General features: G+C 44.2%; 1 protein-coding gene across 2 annotated transcripts in view; it reads left to right on the forward strand.

Moving 5' to 3' along the window:
• MAPKBP1 (mitogen-activated protein kinase binding protein 1) overlaps positions 1-15,609 on the forward strand; it is a 100,224-nt gene that overhangs the window by 51,497 nt on the left and 33,118 nt on the right. For both annotated transcript variants that reach the window (XM_065685689.1, XM_065685690.1), the window contains exons 4-14: positions 619-681; positions 1,275-1,332; positions 4,148-4,318; positions 7,037-7,174; positions 8,017-8,199; positions 9,370-9,530; positions 11,371-11,560; positions 12,563-12,709; positions 13,644-13,828; positions 13,940-14,031; positions 14,411-14,536. In XM_065685689.1, coding sequence (XP_065541761.1) covers positions 619-681; positions 1,275-1,332; positions 4,148-4,318; positions 7,037-7,174; positions 8,017-8,199; positions 9,370-9,530; positions 11,371-11,560; positions 12,563-12,709; positions 13,644-13,828; positions 13,940-14,031; positions 14,411-14,536 — 1,514 coding nt within the window. The remainder of the gene's footprint in view (positions 1-618; positions 682-1,274; positions 1,333-4,147; positions 4,319-7,036; positions 7,175-8,016; positions 8,200-9,369; positions 9,531-11,370; positions 11,561-12,562; positions 12,710-13,643; positions 13,829-13,939; positions 14,032-14,410; positions 14,537-15,609) is intronic.

A 15,609-nucleotide genomic window follows, 5' to 3' on the forward strand; every position in this document is an offset into this window, starting at 1 on the left:
TAATGATAAAAGAATTAGCATATACAAACAAATGATGCACAGTACAGTTGCTCACCACCCGCTGACTGATGCGCAGCCAGTTCCCCAGCAGCTGCCCTTGGCCAGCTTTCCCCTGTGTACGACACTATGGTATGGAATATCCGTTTGGCCAGTTGGGGTCAGCTGCACTGGCTGGCCAGCTTCTTGTGCCCCTCTGGCTTGCTTTCTGGCAGGGCATATGAAGCTATAAAGTCCTTTCTGTATTATAAACACTGCTTAACGCACTGTTGTTTTTAATTGTTGCTATCAACATTATTCTCATACTAAATCCAAAACTCAACACTGTACCAGCTACTGGCAAGAAAATAAACTTTATCCCATCTGAAACCAGGACGTTAACTTTTCTGTCCAGCTTAAGCAATCAGACTCCTCAACATGGGATAGACTTGTGATTCCCCTCTGGGCTGCTCTTTTTCTTTGTGATTTCTGGTTAAGCCCAGCTCAGTCTATGAGATGAGGGGATGAAACAGCTTTTGGGGGCTGCTTTTGCTGCTGTTCTGCCAGCAAGTATAGCTCTTTAGTTTTCTTGATATACGTGGTCCTATCAACTATTTTTGTTCTTGTGTTTCTTCCATCTAGGTGTGTTGTTGTGCTGTTCAACCCTAGGAAAAATAAGCAACACCATATTCTAAACAGTTCCAGGTGAGTGAAGCTCTAAGATGGGCTTGCTTTCTGTAGGAGGTGAATTCAAGGGTTTTATGGCTTGAGTGAAGTGCAGGAGCTGCTGTTGCTCCGGGCTAAATCGCCTCAGTGAGAGCTGCCCTGGGGAGAGGCTGCCTGCTGGTTTGACTGCAGCTCCTTCTAATGTGAGGTTCTGTTGCTAACAAAGTACCACCTCAAAAACATTGTGGTCCCATGAGGAACTGCTAATAGGCATGAAATGGAGATCTTACTAGAACGTAATGCTATCTGGCTTTTTTTTAACCTCCACCTAAAACTGTGGCCTCATTACTGAAGCCAGGACTGAAACATGGTCCTGCATCTGCAATAGAGCACAAGGATGAACCTTGACTTATGGAGCTTTTCTGGTGCTGTGGGCATACTGCTTGAGACTTGGGCAGCAGGGAATCCCCATAGCAAATGTTAAAGCTCTGGTGAAGGCAACTCATTGTGTAAGGTTGTTACGTGTCATTTTAGCCTCTTTCCAGTTCGTTCCAACCTACTCCCCAGTCGTAATGTACTGAAATGAAATCACATGTTGGAAGTGTTTCTCAGTGTCATTTTCTCTGTTTTAGGAAAACAATTACAGCACTTGCTTTCTCCCCAGATGGAAAATATTTGGTTACAGGAGAGGTAAGTGTGAGAGGAGAGAGGGCACACCTTGTCCATCACATTTTGGAGTGGGGCAGGAGGGTGTTAGAAGGAGCAAGAGTTGCCTTGACACAGACAAACCTATGACAGTGTTACATCTCTGGGTGGACTGAAAGTAGAATGAAAATAAGTGGAAGTTCACACAGCATGGCTCTACACTATGATCAATGAAGAGTACTTGAGTGGTCCTTAATCTCAGTCTCAGGTTAGTATTGTCCTTTTAGGATTTAGGAAGTAACTGAACCCAGTAACAGTGTTGTGGAAGAAGTGAAAAGTGTATGTGGAATGGAGCTTTAGGAACAGTGACAGAAGATGCTGGTGCCTTTGGTTTGGCATTTCATGTTTGGCTGGGGGAGACAATCAATTCCTCTTTCCAGACATGCCCAAGGGGGAGAATGAGGATGAGTGCACTGTATGTCTCTTCTGCATTAGAAGTTCAATACACAGGCTGTGCCGTGAGGCTGGAATTGCTGGATGTTAGAAATCCACAGAAGTGCTGACTGTCCCCTGTGTAGTTGGGCTCGTCCCTAGTGCAGCCCCATGATGGCAGCTGTCATATCACCGAGTGGCTCCCAAGCTGGGCCTGAATCCTGCATGGATCAGGCCAAGGGTAGAAACCACAGTGTTTTGGGATGGAGGCTACCTTTGACACTGAAAAAGTAAGCACAAGTATCCATTAGAGCATCAGAGACTGTGGTTGTTATTAACTTTTTAGTGAAAGCATGAGGTTTTATGGCTATAATTTGTTTTAATGCCTCCTTGCGCTTTGAAGTCTTAATGTAATAAAACCTCTTTATATTAGAATTATAATATATATAATAAATATTTTTTTTCTCCCTGATGTTCAGTTCTGATGATTCTGCTGCCGTCTTCCCTTTATTCTTTACTTTTTTTAATGTCTGGTGTGCTGTTCCTTTCATGTGGGGCAGAAATAGTGGTAAAAAATGAAGGCATTTTTCTTTCTAACAACTCAAACTTTTCAGTTTGGAACATCTTTGGGATAAATGGCAAGTTCAAGTTTAAAAAAGAAGAAAAAGCCTTTCAAGTCATGCTTGAAAAGCTTTTACTTTTCTTACCTTGTTACAAAACGTGTCTCCTTGCCCTGTTGTAAAGCCATTTCTCTTTTCAGTATCCTCCCACGTGTCTGACATTTGAGTTACTACTTAGTGTAGCAGTGTCCCCTGCCGGTATCACCAGTCTTGTCTCGGTTTAACCTCTGTCCCATCGGGAAATGCTTTCTGAGTTCACTTTGTCAAGCTCACTTTTAGCTGCCTCATTCTAATTCTGGTTACTAGCACCTTAGTTTTGTCCATGGCTGGCTTTTTAGGAAGGAGAGCAGGGAGGTTTATCCTTGGCTGCCATATTAAATGACATATTAAATACATAAAAGACATATTTAATGTCTTAATACATAATAGACATATTAAATACATAAAAGACATTAAATACATAAAAGACATTTAATGTCTTTTATGTATTTCAGACCTTTTCCTTCTTTTTTGTCTTGAATTTTTTCTTTCTTCCCATGGAGGCGTACGTTCCTCATCCATGGGGCTTACACGCAGCTCACTTTTGGTGATGATGAAATACAAATTCAATTTGTTAAGGTCTTGGAGTCTATGCTAAGATGCTGGGAAATATATGAAGATGTGCTAAAGTACAGCAATTGCTTTGAAGAGCAGCTGATTCAGCTCACGGTAACATCTTGGCAGACACCTTGAGACCTGACCTTTGCCTGGTAGGAGGGAGAACTGCAGTAAAATCTAACCGTGGTGTTTTTCCAGGCCACAAGCAGTGCTAAAGCTTGGCAAGGCTTTTGAACAAGACAATTAAAACCTGTGCAGTTCTGAGTTTTTAAAGCGTTGACTTCTCCTTGTGATCAGACTTGTCACTCCCACACAGTCATTTGACTGACTTAAAATTGACCAGAAAACGTACCATGTTGCCATGGATATGTTATTTTGCAAGCTATGGCTTTGACAGACTTCAGAGAGAAACCAGGAGCAGGCCCTAGAGTGGGATTTGCCCCTCGGGTGTATTTTTAGCCAGCATTTCAGCTCATCTTGTGCGCCTTGGTTTATTTTGGTTTGATAGCAAACAGACAAACAGAAGAGCAAAATTGCCTGGCAGAAGGTGCTGAATTGGCATTTCTGAAGGCTGTGACCTGCTTCTCTGGAGAACAAGTGTGAAACCAGAGGCTCTGCTCCCTCAGTGTCTTTCTCTGACACTACCCTGCCCATACTCTTTCAGGCAGCATGCATCTGTGTTACCTTTGTGACACAAATGATGTTGCTGTTGTCCCAGAGGCCTCCCTCAAATGGTGTGTGATAGTTATCACAACAGTCATGTCATATTTTTGCATGGCGTGACCTGGCTTGAGATCTCAAATGACCATGTCGTGTTAGGAGCAGAGGATGCGAGGGCATTTTGGTTCACTGAATCTAGAGAGGCAATCTTATAATCCTTTTAATGATCTGGCTGTGAGTTCCCATTGCAAAGGGCTGGGATGTGCATCAAAAGTATTGTTCTAGTCTCTGACTGTGCTGTGAGTAGCAGGGGAGATGTAGTAATTCTTCCATTATGAAATGCATATACTCCTTAGGTTGTTGAAATGCATATGCTCCTTATGCTGTCAGCCTCAACCCAGGCTTTAAAGAATCAAAGGAACCATTAAACCTAATGTGAACACACCATCTAGACACCTTTTTCCAGTCCCCACATATTTACATGCTTGAATCTGCCAGAACTGACCTCAGGGGTTCTGTTCCCTGTTCTCAGTCTGTTCTTGTCCTTCCAGAGTGGACACATGCCAGCAGTTCGGGTATGGGACGTGGCTGAGCGAACCCAGGTGGCTGAGCTCCAGGAGCACAAGTATGGCGTGGCCTGTGTGGCCTTCTCCCCCAGCTCCAAGTACATCGTTTCAGTGGGGTACCAGCATGACATGATTGTCAATGTATGGTCATGGAAGGTAAGTTCTCTAGGAGGCTGGCCTGGACCACAGGGTGTTGCTAAATGAAGAATGGACAGTTTATCCATAAACTATTGCAGTTCCATCTTTCTTTCTGCTCTTTATTTTAAATCTGTTATTGTTATTTGTTTTTTGACAGTCATAGACACTGACAAGTTTGGACATGAGAGAGAACTATGGTCCCTTAGGGAAGCTCTTAGTCACTTCAGTGAAAGTATATTCCTGATACTTGGAGACATGTGACATCTTGCTGTCCAGACTTTGAAACCTTGTCAAAGCCTTGAGCTTTTTTAGGGGCTTATTAGAAGCTAATTTATGAGGGTCAGGAAGGGAACTCTCATCAGTCAGGGAATTCTTTTGTGGTATAGTGTGTGCTTTTGGCTTGTTTTGATTTTGTTGTGTCAGGGTTTGCAATAGTACGATCCCACCCTTGATGGCTAAGCAAGGGAACATAGAGAAATCACAGTGGGTGAAAGCCAATGGAAGTCACTGTCTACCAGTGGGTTGGGTCAGCACTGTGGGAACAAAGCCTATGTGTTATCCTCTAGAAAACATGTAAGTGTGTGCTTTTTTGTATATAAGGGAAGAAACATTTATTGTCATTAGGCTTCTGTATTAATAAATGTTGAGCATGTATTCAGCTCCTGCTGCTGCTTTAGGTGCTGTAATCCTCTCTAAAAAGAGATGTGATTTAGAGAACCCACAATGCATCTGTTAAATCTCACCTGATTATAGAATCTTAGAATGGTTTGGGTTGGAAGTGACCTTAAAGCTTATCTAGTTCCAAGCCCCTGCTGTGGGCAGGGATGCCTCACACTAGACCAGGTTGCTCAAAGCCCCATCCAACCAGGCCCTGAACACTGCCAGGGATGGGGTATTTACAGGTTCTCTGTGCAGCCTGTGCCAGTGTCTCACCACCCTCACAGTAAAGAATTTCTTCCTAATATCTACCCTCTTTCAGTTTAAAACTACTACCCCTTGTCCTGTCACTATACTCCCTGATAAAGAGTCCCTGCCCGTCTTTTCTGTAGGCCCCTTTTAAATACTGGAAGGCTGCTCTAAGGTCTCCCTGGAGCCTTCTCTTCTCTTGCAGCTTGTAAGTCTGTGCTCTTTTAGTATGTTACTCTCTTCATCACATTTTCTGTGCTGTAATTTAAGACCTCACTGTTAGTTTTCTCCTGCATGAGCTGAAAATTGACCTTACTATTTTTGTGTATAGCTGAACTATATAGTGATAACACCTGTGTATGTCAGTGTTGAAAACTGCTCAGCCTTTTAGTTCTTTCTAGTTATACAAATGAAAGTAGTGACTTAGATGATCACAATGCATGGCATGTGTGGGACAGTACAAGTAGCTTCATTTTGCCTTGCTTATGCAGGTTTTCCTCTTCATTGTGATCCTATTTATAATTACGTGCATGAGAGCTTGTGAGGTAAGGACTATTTGATTCTTCTGCACTGAAGAACACGCACTTTAATCATGTGCTTCAGACTGTGACTATCAGGAGGTCCAGCTAGCCTTTATTTTGCAGGCTGGGTACCAAAACTAGATTTTGTGTGACCAAAGTCAAAGAAGAATTTGAGATCAAGATGTGAATACACATCTCCTCAAGTACTTCCCTGCACTTTTCACCAGAACCCTTCTATCTGCTATGCTGCTGCTTCAGTTTCCTGTTTTTCCTGGCTGGGAGACTTAGTCATTTGACTGTGATGGAAAAGAAAACCCCTGTAATCTGTAGGGTCCCCTTGCTTCCCTAAAGAAAGACCACAGCAGAGATCCAGATGTTGAGGTCTACAAAGGTCCTAAGCCTTTCTCTGTGTGCTGTCTTGAAAGAAGTTATGTTAGTGGCTGGCCCCTTGCTTTTCCCCTAGTCTGGGCTGGGGGTCCTCCATGGTGATGGTTTTATCACTGTTTTTTCTGCATTGTTGTCAACCATGTGCTGCGTGATTGAAAATCCACCATAGGTGGAAGGGAAGGCATTTTTATTCTCACTTTTCCCAATCCCTGGGGAAAGGCAGGGGAGAAAGACTGAGTGCTGGTATTGTGGTTAGGGAGCTCCTGCTATCTGACTGTTCTGCTTGGGCAGTGTCCGTTCCTGTTCTCATGTCCGTGCCATGTTCTTCCTCCTTTCCCAAACTCTGACATATTGAAGAGCACATGTGAAGTGCTGCAGATTTTGCTTTGTCCCTTCCAGTAAAGGCATGGTCTTTTTGTGGTTTTGGGTCTTTCAATAAAGTGTCTTTAAAGAGAAGAGAGAATTTATAGAGGAACCAGTATTATTTTCCCTGCAGAAAATACCTGTTCCCCACCTTGAGTGTCTTACCCTCACTGCTGTCTGGAAGCCAGGACAACTCCTTGTGTTTTTGCTGTTTAGAAAGGGAAATAAATAGGTTTTCTCTGAGCTCCTGGTGATTGTGAAACCAACATGTTTGTTATGACTCACACACCAAGTTCCTGCAGGCACTAGTGCCTGCTGATTTGTTCCCGATGCCAGTCAATGTGGAGTGGAATTGAATGTAAATGTGGATTGTACTATCTGCCAAATCAATGCTCCCAGCTAGTGTGGGAGAGGTTGTTTTCAGGGGTGTGTGGGGAATAGTTTGGGCCTCGTCTTTTCCTTTCTGCAGCGCTTGTAGTGGATACGTGCCTGTAACTGAAGTGAGTTCACTTTACTTCTGAGCAAAGAAACTAAACTATCTAAACAATTATGTTTCCAGAAAAACATCGTAGTGGCAGCCAACAAAGTCTCAAGTAAAGTGACGGCTGTGTCATTCTCAGAGGACTGCAGTTACTTTGTCACTGCTGGAAATCGACACATCAAGTTCTGGTACCTGGATGACAGCAAAACCTCTAAGGTGAGATCAAGACCTCTAAGGTGCATCAAGACCAAGCTGTGAACAGGCATTTCCATCTCACAGCAGCATGGATTTTGCCCCAGTGAGCTGTGGGAAGTGGGAGCTCTTTGATTTTGTGGGGATTCAAAGGTAGTCCTCCACCTCTGGCTCTCAAGTCTCAGTGTCCCTATGGGCTGGTGGCACCAAAAGCTTGTCTTATCCTGCACTGATGTGGAGGCACGGCTCCTGGAGTTGTATAGCAGCATGCTTGTTCTTCGATAGTCACATAACGAAGGACAAAAGACTAGAAAGAGCTGCAGTCATTGAACCCCTTGGAGCACAGAGGTGGGGAAAGCTGTTTGATGTTGTGTTATTTTGAAGGGTCAACTATAGTGTTTAAACTTACAGCTGTTCTGTTCTTCTCTGGGGAACAGAATCCACATGTGGGAATTTTCCTGCATGCTCATGAACAGATGTTCCTCGTTCGTGCTTGGAACCTGCTTTGGCATTTGGTATAAATCACACATTTATTGTGTGCCATATTTATGGTGTGCAATATTTATTATAGGCCAGGGAAGGGTTGTTCTTCCAGTGACTGATCTACTGTCTCTGGGTCATATGTTTGGAAGCACAGTTTTGGTGGAATAAGTAGTGTTCTGTTCCACTGATGTACTGATACTGATGGTACCATACCCTATACAAGCAATGGGTGTGCAGCAAGTAAAACGTCACTACCTCTCCTTGTAGGCTGTTTGCAGCTCTCTTTTCTTTGAGGCACTTCAGCACTCAGTGTTTGTTCTAGAACATGTCTGTCTGCCTGGAGTGCTTCGCTCTGTTTCTAACAAACTGTGTTTTATTGGTAGGTCAATGCCACAGTCCCCTTGCTAGGTCGCTCGGGATTGCTTGGAGAACTGAGGAACAACTTCTTCACGGATGTGGCTTGTGGAAAGGGCAAAAAAACTGACAGTACCTTCTGCATCACATCCTCAGGCCTGCTCTGTGAATTCAATGAAAAAAGGCTGCTGGACAAGTGGGTGGAGCTGAGGGTGAGTTTTACATCCTCCCATCCTGCAATATTGGTGCTTGCTGAAGTAGAACAGGAACAAGCAGTAATAAGGGCACTCGAAGCACAAGCTGACCACCAGCAGTGAAAGTCATTGGGCCTCTGCCACCTTGTTTTCCTCTGGAAGGCCATGCAAAAATAGCATTGTTTCTTGGCAAAGGGATTTTATTAATTATTGAAGCTTTTTCATTCTCAAATCTCAGTATTACAGCTACTGCTTTTCTGGCAAAGTAATGTCCTTTATATAGCTTTGGCAGTCCCTGCATTGTCCCTCCTGGCTTGGCCTGGACAAGCAGGAGTTTTAGAAAGATTCTGATTTCCGCCCACTCTGCAGTGTCTTACTTGGCTTGTACATCTGAAATGCAGGTTCCCAAGGAACTATTTGGTTTGGCTATTCTAAACCACCAGGTTGGCCCATAATTAAGAGTTTGATCATGTTTATTTTCCTTTCAATTGGATGTAAGATGGCACCTGAAAGGATCCAGTGTATTAAAATCAAGGGGAAAAAAACCTTTCCACGCTCTCACTGAAGTGAAATGCCTGTTCTTTTCTTTCCTTTCTTCTCTAAAATCTGCCTTTCACTCTCGCTCAGAATACAGACAGCTTCACAGTAAGTTGGAAAAAAGTTTTGCGTTGAACTCATCCCCTTATCACCACACTCCATTTTGTACCATTTTCTGCCATTTGTACAGATCCCAATGGGAAGGGAAGAAAATCCATTTTTTCTTTTTTTTTTTTCTTTTCATATCCCCTTGTGACAGGTAGTGTATTGGCTTTTCTAGTACAGGGGGAGGTGCTCCTTGCCTGCTGGTGGTGCTGAATGTCACAGAGGAACAAAATCCCCAGTGTTCAGAGATGCTCATCTGGAGCAAATGTGTGGCTCTGCTGTCCTCCCAGTGGGGAGGGAGAACACAGTGAGGAAGTGAGCTTTTTCCTTAGCCACTTGGAATCTACAATAGTATGTGGTTAGGAAGCTCCTCAGAAAGGAAGACTGGATTTTTAGGCTTTTCCTTTCTCCCAGGGCTCAACTTCAGTTCTTCTGACCATGACTCCTTTGTCTGTCAGTTTGCTGTTCTCCCTGTCATGTGTCTGGTGACTTTTGAAGTGAGAGTACATTGCTTACTCACCCTCTTGTGTGTTGTGTCCTCCTCAGACCACTGTGGCAAACTGCATCTCTGTGAACCATGACTACATCTTCTGTGGCTGTGCTGATGGCACCGTGAGGATCTTTAACCCTCTGAACCTTCACTTTGTCACCACACTGCCGAAGCCGCACTGCCTGGGAACAGACATCGCGAGTGTGACTGAGGCCAGGTACGGTGGAGAGGGTGAAAGGGAGCAAGGGAGGCTTGTGGGGATTAGAACTGCTCCCCAGATCTTTGCCATTTGGTGTGTGCTCTTTATATGGATTAAAACTAGCAGCCTGTTGCAGATCTGCCTGAGTTTTTGCAGGGTTGCATTGCATGGCTGGGCTACAGCCCAAAGCCAGTTGCTGGATGAAACAGCATATCTTGCTCCGCATCTCTCTGGGATTGCTTGGGTCTGGTGGCCTTTTGGTGCCGGTTGCTATAGGCAGGCTGGCAGAGGGCGCAGGATGCTGTGGCATACTTCAGTTGTTCCTGTTCCATGGTACATCCTTGGCTTATCACTAGTAAGGGCGGAAGACTCTCCTCTGTAGCAATATAATGATGTTGCTAAGAGAAGCCCAGGCTCCCATGGGGCTTTAGTTGAAGGGCTCTCTTGCAATCTTTTGTAGACCTAAATCTGCTATTGTCTGTAGTCTTTATGCTGACTCAGTCTTGTGCATTCTGTTGTCTTGTTTTTCTATCTTGCTCCAGTATCTTCTGCCCTAGCTCTGTTTCTCACCTTCTGAGCAGGGTAATGTGATTTCTGTACAGTTTTGTCTGCCAGCTTGTGAAGGCATATGCCCAATCTTATGTTACCTTCTTTTGCTTCTGTCACTTTTGAGGTATGAAATCCAAAGGTGCATGAATCTACCAGCCATTGTTTCACCGAATATCTGAAGTTCCCACATCTACAGATATATATTCCTGACCCCCCAACAGATTTTCTTTAAACTTTTCTTGGGAACTTGAGGTAAAGGTTCTAACAGTGCACTGTATAGTCCTCCTCCAGAAGATTAGTGGGATATAATGATATTCCAGTAAGAGAGCTGGAAAAGGAACTCCAATTTAAAATGTTACCAACTTCTGGTAGAGCTAAAATCAAGCAATTGTATACGTGGACCCTTTAAAAACATTCTTTGCTGTTCTCATGCATCAGTCTAGCAGAAATAGTCACGTGAGTCTTAAACATGCATTTGTAGCACTGATTACATCTTAATAAATTTATTTATTTTCAATTACTTCCAAAAAAGCTTGGAAACACAGGACTCGTTATATTCCTGTGCGTGCCAGAGCCTGTCTGTAGGATGCCAGTTGCCTGTAACTAACTGCCCACGACTGTATCAAGGACTTGTTTTTTCCATAGGATCTGTGCTGTGTTCTTCTAGGCCTCAGAGCTTTGCACTTGCAGAAGCAGGGCTTCAGTTGTTTGGTGTGCTACATGAACTTTGGCCCCCATCCCATCCCAAGCTGTGTGTGGGTTAGGGGTGGAAGGGAACCATGTCAGAGAAGCTGCTGCTGAAATGAATCATTCCTTTGTCCCTTGTGCTGGTGTGTTTCTCTCTTTTTTGAGCGTAGTATGCACTCTTCTGCTTGGTCCCACACAAGAACAGTTTCTGCAATCAGTAAGGAAAATACAGTACCCACCAAAAGATGATCTTCTCCTTTGTTCTGAGATTATTTGACTTGGTTTTTACCACCTATTTAGGCAGGGGTAAAGGATGGTGATCTCCAGTGATGATTAAGTGTTCTGTTTGGTCCTTCTTCAGGGAAAGTCAATGGCCTTTTTGTGGTGGAACTCTTGAGTTGGATGGCAAGTAGAATGACTTTTGCCATGGAGCTTTCAGGCTTCTTTTGAGACTCTGGTTGTTCAAGAGACAGGTCTTCCCTGACAGCTACTCTCTACCTGTATATGCCACAGCGTACTGTTCACCTTGCCAGTGCCCTGTGGACAATCTGAGCTCTCATGCCCTGACTCCTTGCCACTCTAAGGGAGTGCAGGCTAACCAGGCTGTTCTCTCTTTGTGCAGTCGTCTTTTCTCTGGTATGGCTGATGCGAAGTATCCAGACACAATTGCCTTGACTTTTGACCCCACCAACCAGTGGCTTTCCTGTGTATACAACGACCACAGCCTGTATGTGTGGGATGTCAAAGACCCAAAGAAAGTGGGCAAGGTGTACTCTGCTTTGTACCACTCTTCCTGCGTGTGGAACATTGAGGTATGTTGTCTGTACATACAAGTGTTGGATTGCAGTTGCAGCTGCAGAAGTCATCTGCAGAGCTGCTGAATTTGAATGCAGACACTTACTGCAGAGAGAAAGAATTGGCTCAGATTTCCTTCTGTGGTTAGTGTGGTTGCTGCAGGGCTTGAGTTGGAGCTAGGAACAGCTCTTTGGCTGCACTGCAGTGTCTGGCCAACTGCGTTAGGTGCAGTGTGTTACTGGGGAAAAAAAAAAATCTCACCATTAGAAGGTGAGAGGTGGGAGAAGGAGCAGAACTGCACAAAGGTGAATGCAGGGGCTCCTTTCACAAAACACACAAGAGTTTACTGCTGACCTCAAAAGGAATTAGTCAAAGTCTGTGGTGAGCAAGTGCTCCATAGTCAAAGGAATGAAACAAGTGGTAAGATCTCAACTCTAATCATGGATGTCCTGGTAAATAGGTTAAGAAAGATCAGCCCCTCAAGTGGCTATCATCTTCCAGTCTGTCTGGTTGGCTTTCTCTCAGAGGGAAGGAAAGGAGGTATAGGAAACAATATAATTGGTAATATGTTGAAATATGTCCAGCAGTGGTCAGGAAAGGGGGAAGTGGAAAGCAACGGGAAGAGGCTGAGGACTCTCTTTGTTATTATTTATGAAGTGCATTTCACCCTTTCCTTTTGGATTATAAATGGACAGTAGCAGTTGAAAGTTGCAAACAACAGTGGAAGGTTGCTGCACAGTTGTTGTTGCATGGTCTTTGTTCCCAATAGTTCAAAGAACGCCTCAAAAGATGCTGGCTTGTTGCACGCCTCCTAAGGAGACGTTCTACATTTGGGGAAGCTCAGTGAGTGTTCGTTTGAAGTGAATTTGAAGCTGTGGTCTGCAAGCAGGTTTTCAGTAGGAGAAGTGGCTGGCTCTCACCTTTACAAAGGAGAGGACAGCACTTTCATTTTGATTTGAAGCTTGCTACTTATGTTTATCAGGCAGTCTCACCCAGGAGTTGATTTTACCTGTCTGTAGATGTATCCAGAGGTGAAGGACAGCAATCAGTCATGCCTCCCCCCTGGTTCTTTCATCACCTGCTCCTCTGACAACACCATTCGTCTGTGGAACACTGAGAGCTCCAACATTCATGGCACAGCTCTGCACCGCAACATCCTCAGCAATGTAAGATCCTAGGTTTTGATCATCTTCTTGCCCTTGGGGTTGCTCTTCCTCATGCACAGGTATTCCCAAGTTAAGGCCCGAACTTCTTTGGATCTCTAAGTCAACACAAACTTCTCTGTAAATAGAGCGAAGTCTGGTAAAATGTATGAACCTCAAGAATCATGAATGGGGAGTAGGAAGTATCAGCTGGAAAGACAGCTTGTCTGAAATGGTCCAGGGGACTATTGCTTTTTCCATAAACCACCCAAGGGTTCACTTAGCTTAGTCTCTTCCAAAATGGCTCATCCCATATGCTGCGGGAGAGCTGATGTGCTTTTTCTTCATCTCTGTAGTATGTAACTATTTTAAGATTTGTTTGGAAAAGGTGCATTAAATGAGGCAGTGATTTGGGAGAACTGAATGAGAAGCAGCTTACACTCACTTCATCTATATAAGAGGGAGGATACTTGTACAGAACAGTGATTACTTATGGACATTTGCTTCCATTCTCAGTAGTGCTGGAAGATCCATGAGCACAGCAGCCCTGACCTGCATGTTCTTAGCAATCTGTCATGGTGGAAAAACTACTCCTTTTTCTGTCAGTTCTCAAAAGGCATGATTTGACTTGGATGATCCCTAGAAGTCATTCAGGTTCCAGCTGTGTCCCCTACTGCATTGTAATCACTAATCCCAGAGCTTGTCTGTGCAGGACATGCTGTTAGTCTCTAGCTTGAAGCGAGATCGTTTGCAAAGGGTGATTGTGAGACACAGCTGTGAAACTTTCATCGTACAATATGAAGCGGCTGAGTGCTTGCACCTAGCTAAAAGACCCCACTGATTACAGCATTACTGCTGATGAAGTGTATATGTTGGCTAGGAGCCCAGTTTCTAAGGCAGATGCTTCACTTTAATGTTTTATAACTAGTTCATATTTCTGGATGTATTGTATCCCCAGGACTTGATGAAAATCATCTATGTAGATGACAACACTCAGGTACTTCTGGACACTGATTACAACTCAGCGGGAAGTGCAGACAAAGCTGATGCACAAGTGATGGATACGAAGGTGGGGATACGCACTGTCTGTGTGAGTCCCAGTGGGGAGCATCTGGCCTCGGGGGACAGGATAGGCACTCTCAGGTAATCCCAAGGAGCTTCTTGTGCAGACTGTGGGCTGGGCAGGCATGAGAATGAAAACCAGATCTTGCTAATTTTACTAAACATACTGAAATCAGCTGTGTTGTGTCTTAGGATATATGAGTTGCAGTCTCTGAGAGAAATGCTGAAGGTGGAAGCCCATGACTCTGAGATCCTGTGTCTGGAGTACTCCAAACCTGACACAGGTAAATGCAATTGAACTTCTTCCCTTTTGCATATGAATATAGCGTTTAGCAAGTCAGAATGTCCAGCCATGGTATATCAGAACCTTCAGTGCTGAGCTACTCCTGGATTTCAGAGCAGGCTTGCAGCACTGGGCCAGTAGAGCCAGACTTTGAAAAAGGCTTCTTTCTCATACTTTTCCTTGGAATATTGTAGGTTGAGGTTGAAAATTATTCTGCCTGTTATCACAGTGTGAAATGCAAGGGCATTCCTTTGTGTCCATCCATGCAGTTACCCACAGTATGATGTCCCTAAGATGATTTGAGAAGCTATTTTAAAATAGTGACTGGAAAAGCACATGACTTTTTAGTAATGGTCTTGCACTCTTTTTAACTCTGACAGGCTTAAAGCTCTTAGCCTCAGCCAGTCGGGATAGATTGATTCATGTCTTGGATGCTGGAAAGGACTACAGCCTGCAGCAGACCCTGGATGAACATTCTTCTTCCATCACTGCTGTCAAGTTTGCAGGTAGAGAATCGTGGCTTCTTTCCAAAGCTGGATTTGAGCACTGCTGTTGTCCCATTGTGGCCATAAAATAATTTTAACTGCTTAAACACTGGGTTAGGCTAGGGCTGAAGCTGATTTTTTGTCATCTTCTGCAGCTGCAATATCCTAACAAAAAGTGATATTTGACTATACTTGCCATTTTACCCTTTTGCTTTTTAATCTTCTCTTCCACCACCCCCCCCCCGCCCTCCCATTCACAAAGCCTCTTGTGATTGAAGTCCTCAGCATTTCTTTGGAAAGCTGTTTTCTGTAATGATTTACTCCCTTTAACTGTTGTCAGATGGCTACATGCTGTTCTTAATGAAGAGAACCATGGCACAATCATCCTCCCAAAAAATCCCCAAACCCACAAAAATCTTCTGGAATTAACTATTCACAAGTGAATTTGTCATAACAAACCAGTATAAGACTTTGCATTCATGGTAATAGAGCACATTGCATCCCCAGCACTCAGGTACTACTGATGGTCAGACATGAGCATGATGTATTGTCAAGGAACAGCAAGAGTTGGCTGCTCTGCCAGGGGAAGCCAGTAGCCAAGGGTCACAGGAAGGCAGTCAAAGGTAGTGGCTCTATTAGCAATGGAAAAGTCCCATAGTACCTGAACAAGGTGAAACAGTTCAAGTCCAGTGACAGTAGCTAGATCCAGCCGGCAGTCCTGATCACCAAACAAATCCATAGTGGCAAGACAGGTCAGCAGTTCAGGATCAGGATCAATCTGGAGGCAGTGAGCCTGCTCAGCCACGGTTCAGTGCTTGCCAAACCCCTGGCAGCAAGGCAGGTTCAAGTTGAAATCAGGAAGCTGAGTCCATGGGTGAGGGCCAGGATTTGTACCACTAGGGTATGTGGCCAGGCACAGGTATGGCTGCAATGCTGCTGCTATTTTCATTACACAGTGATTTTTACTACACAGAGATTTATCGGGTGTTGCTTTACTGAAGGAGCAGATTGGTTACAAAAGACTTCTAAGGAAAGCCTGACTGCAGTAAGACAGGGCAGCAAGAAACATGCAACTGACTTTAGGCACTTTTCAG

This window comes from Lathamus discolor, chromosome 6 (assembly GCF_037157495.1).
Source record: "Lathamus discolor isolate bLatDis1 chromosome 6, bLatDis1.hap1, whole genome shotgun sequence".
NCBI classification, from domain to species: domain Eukaryota; kingdom Metazoa; phylum Chordata; class Aves; order Psittaciformes; family Psittacidae; genus Lathamus; species Lathamus discolor.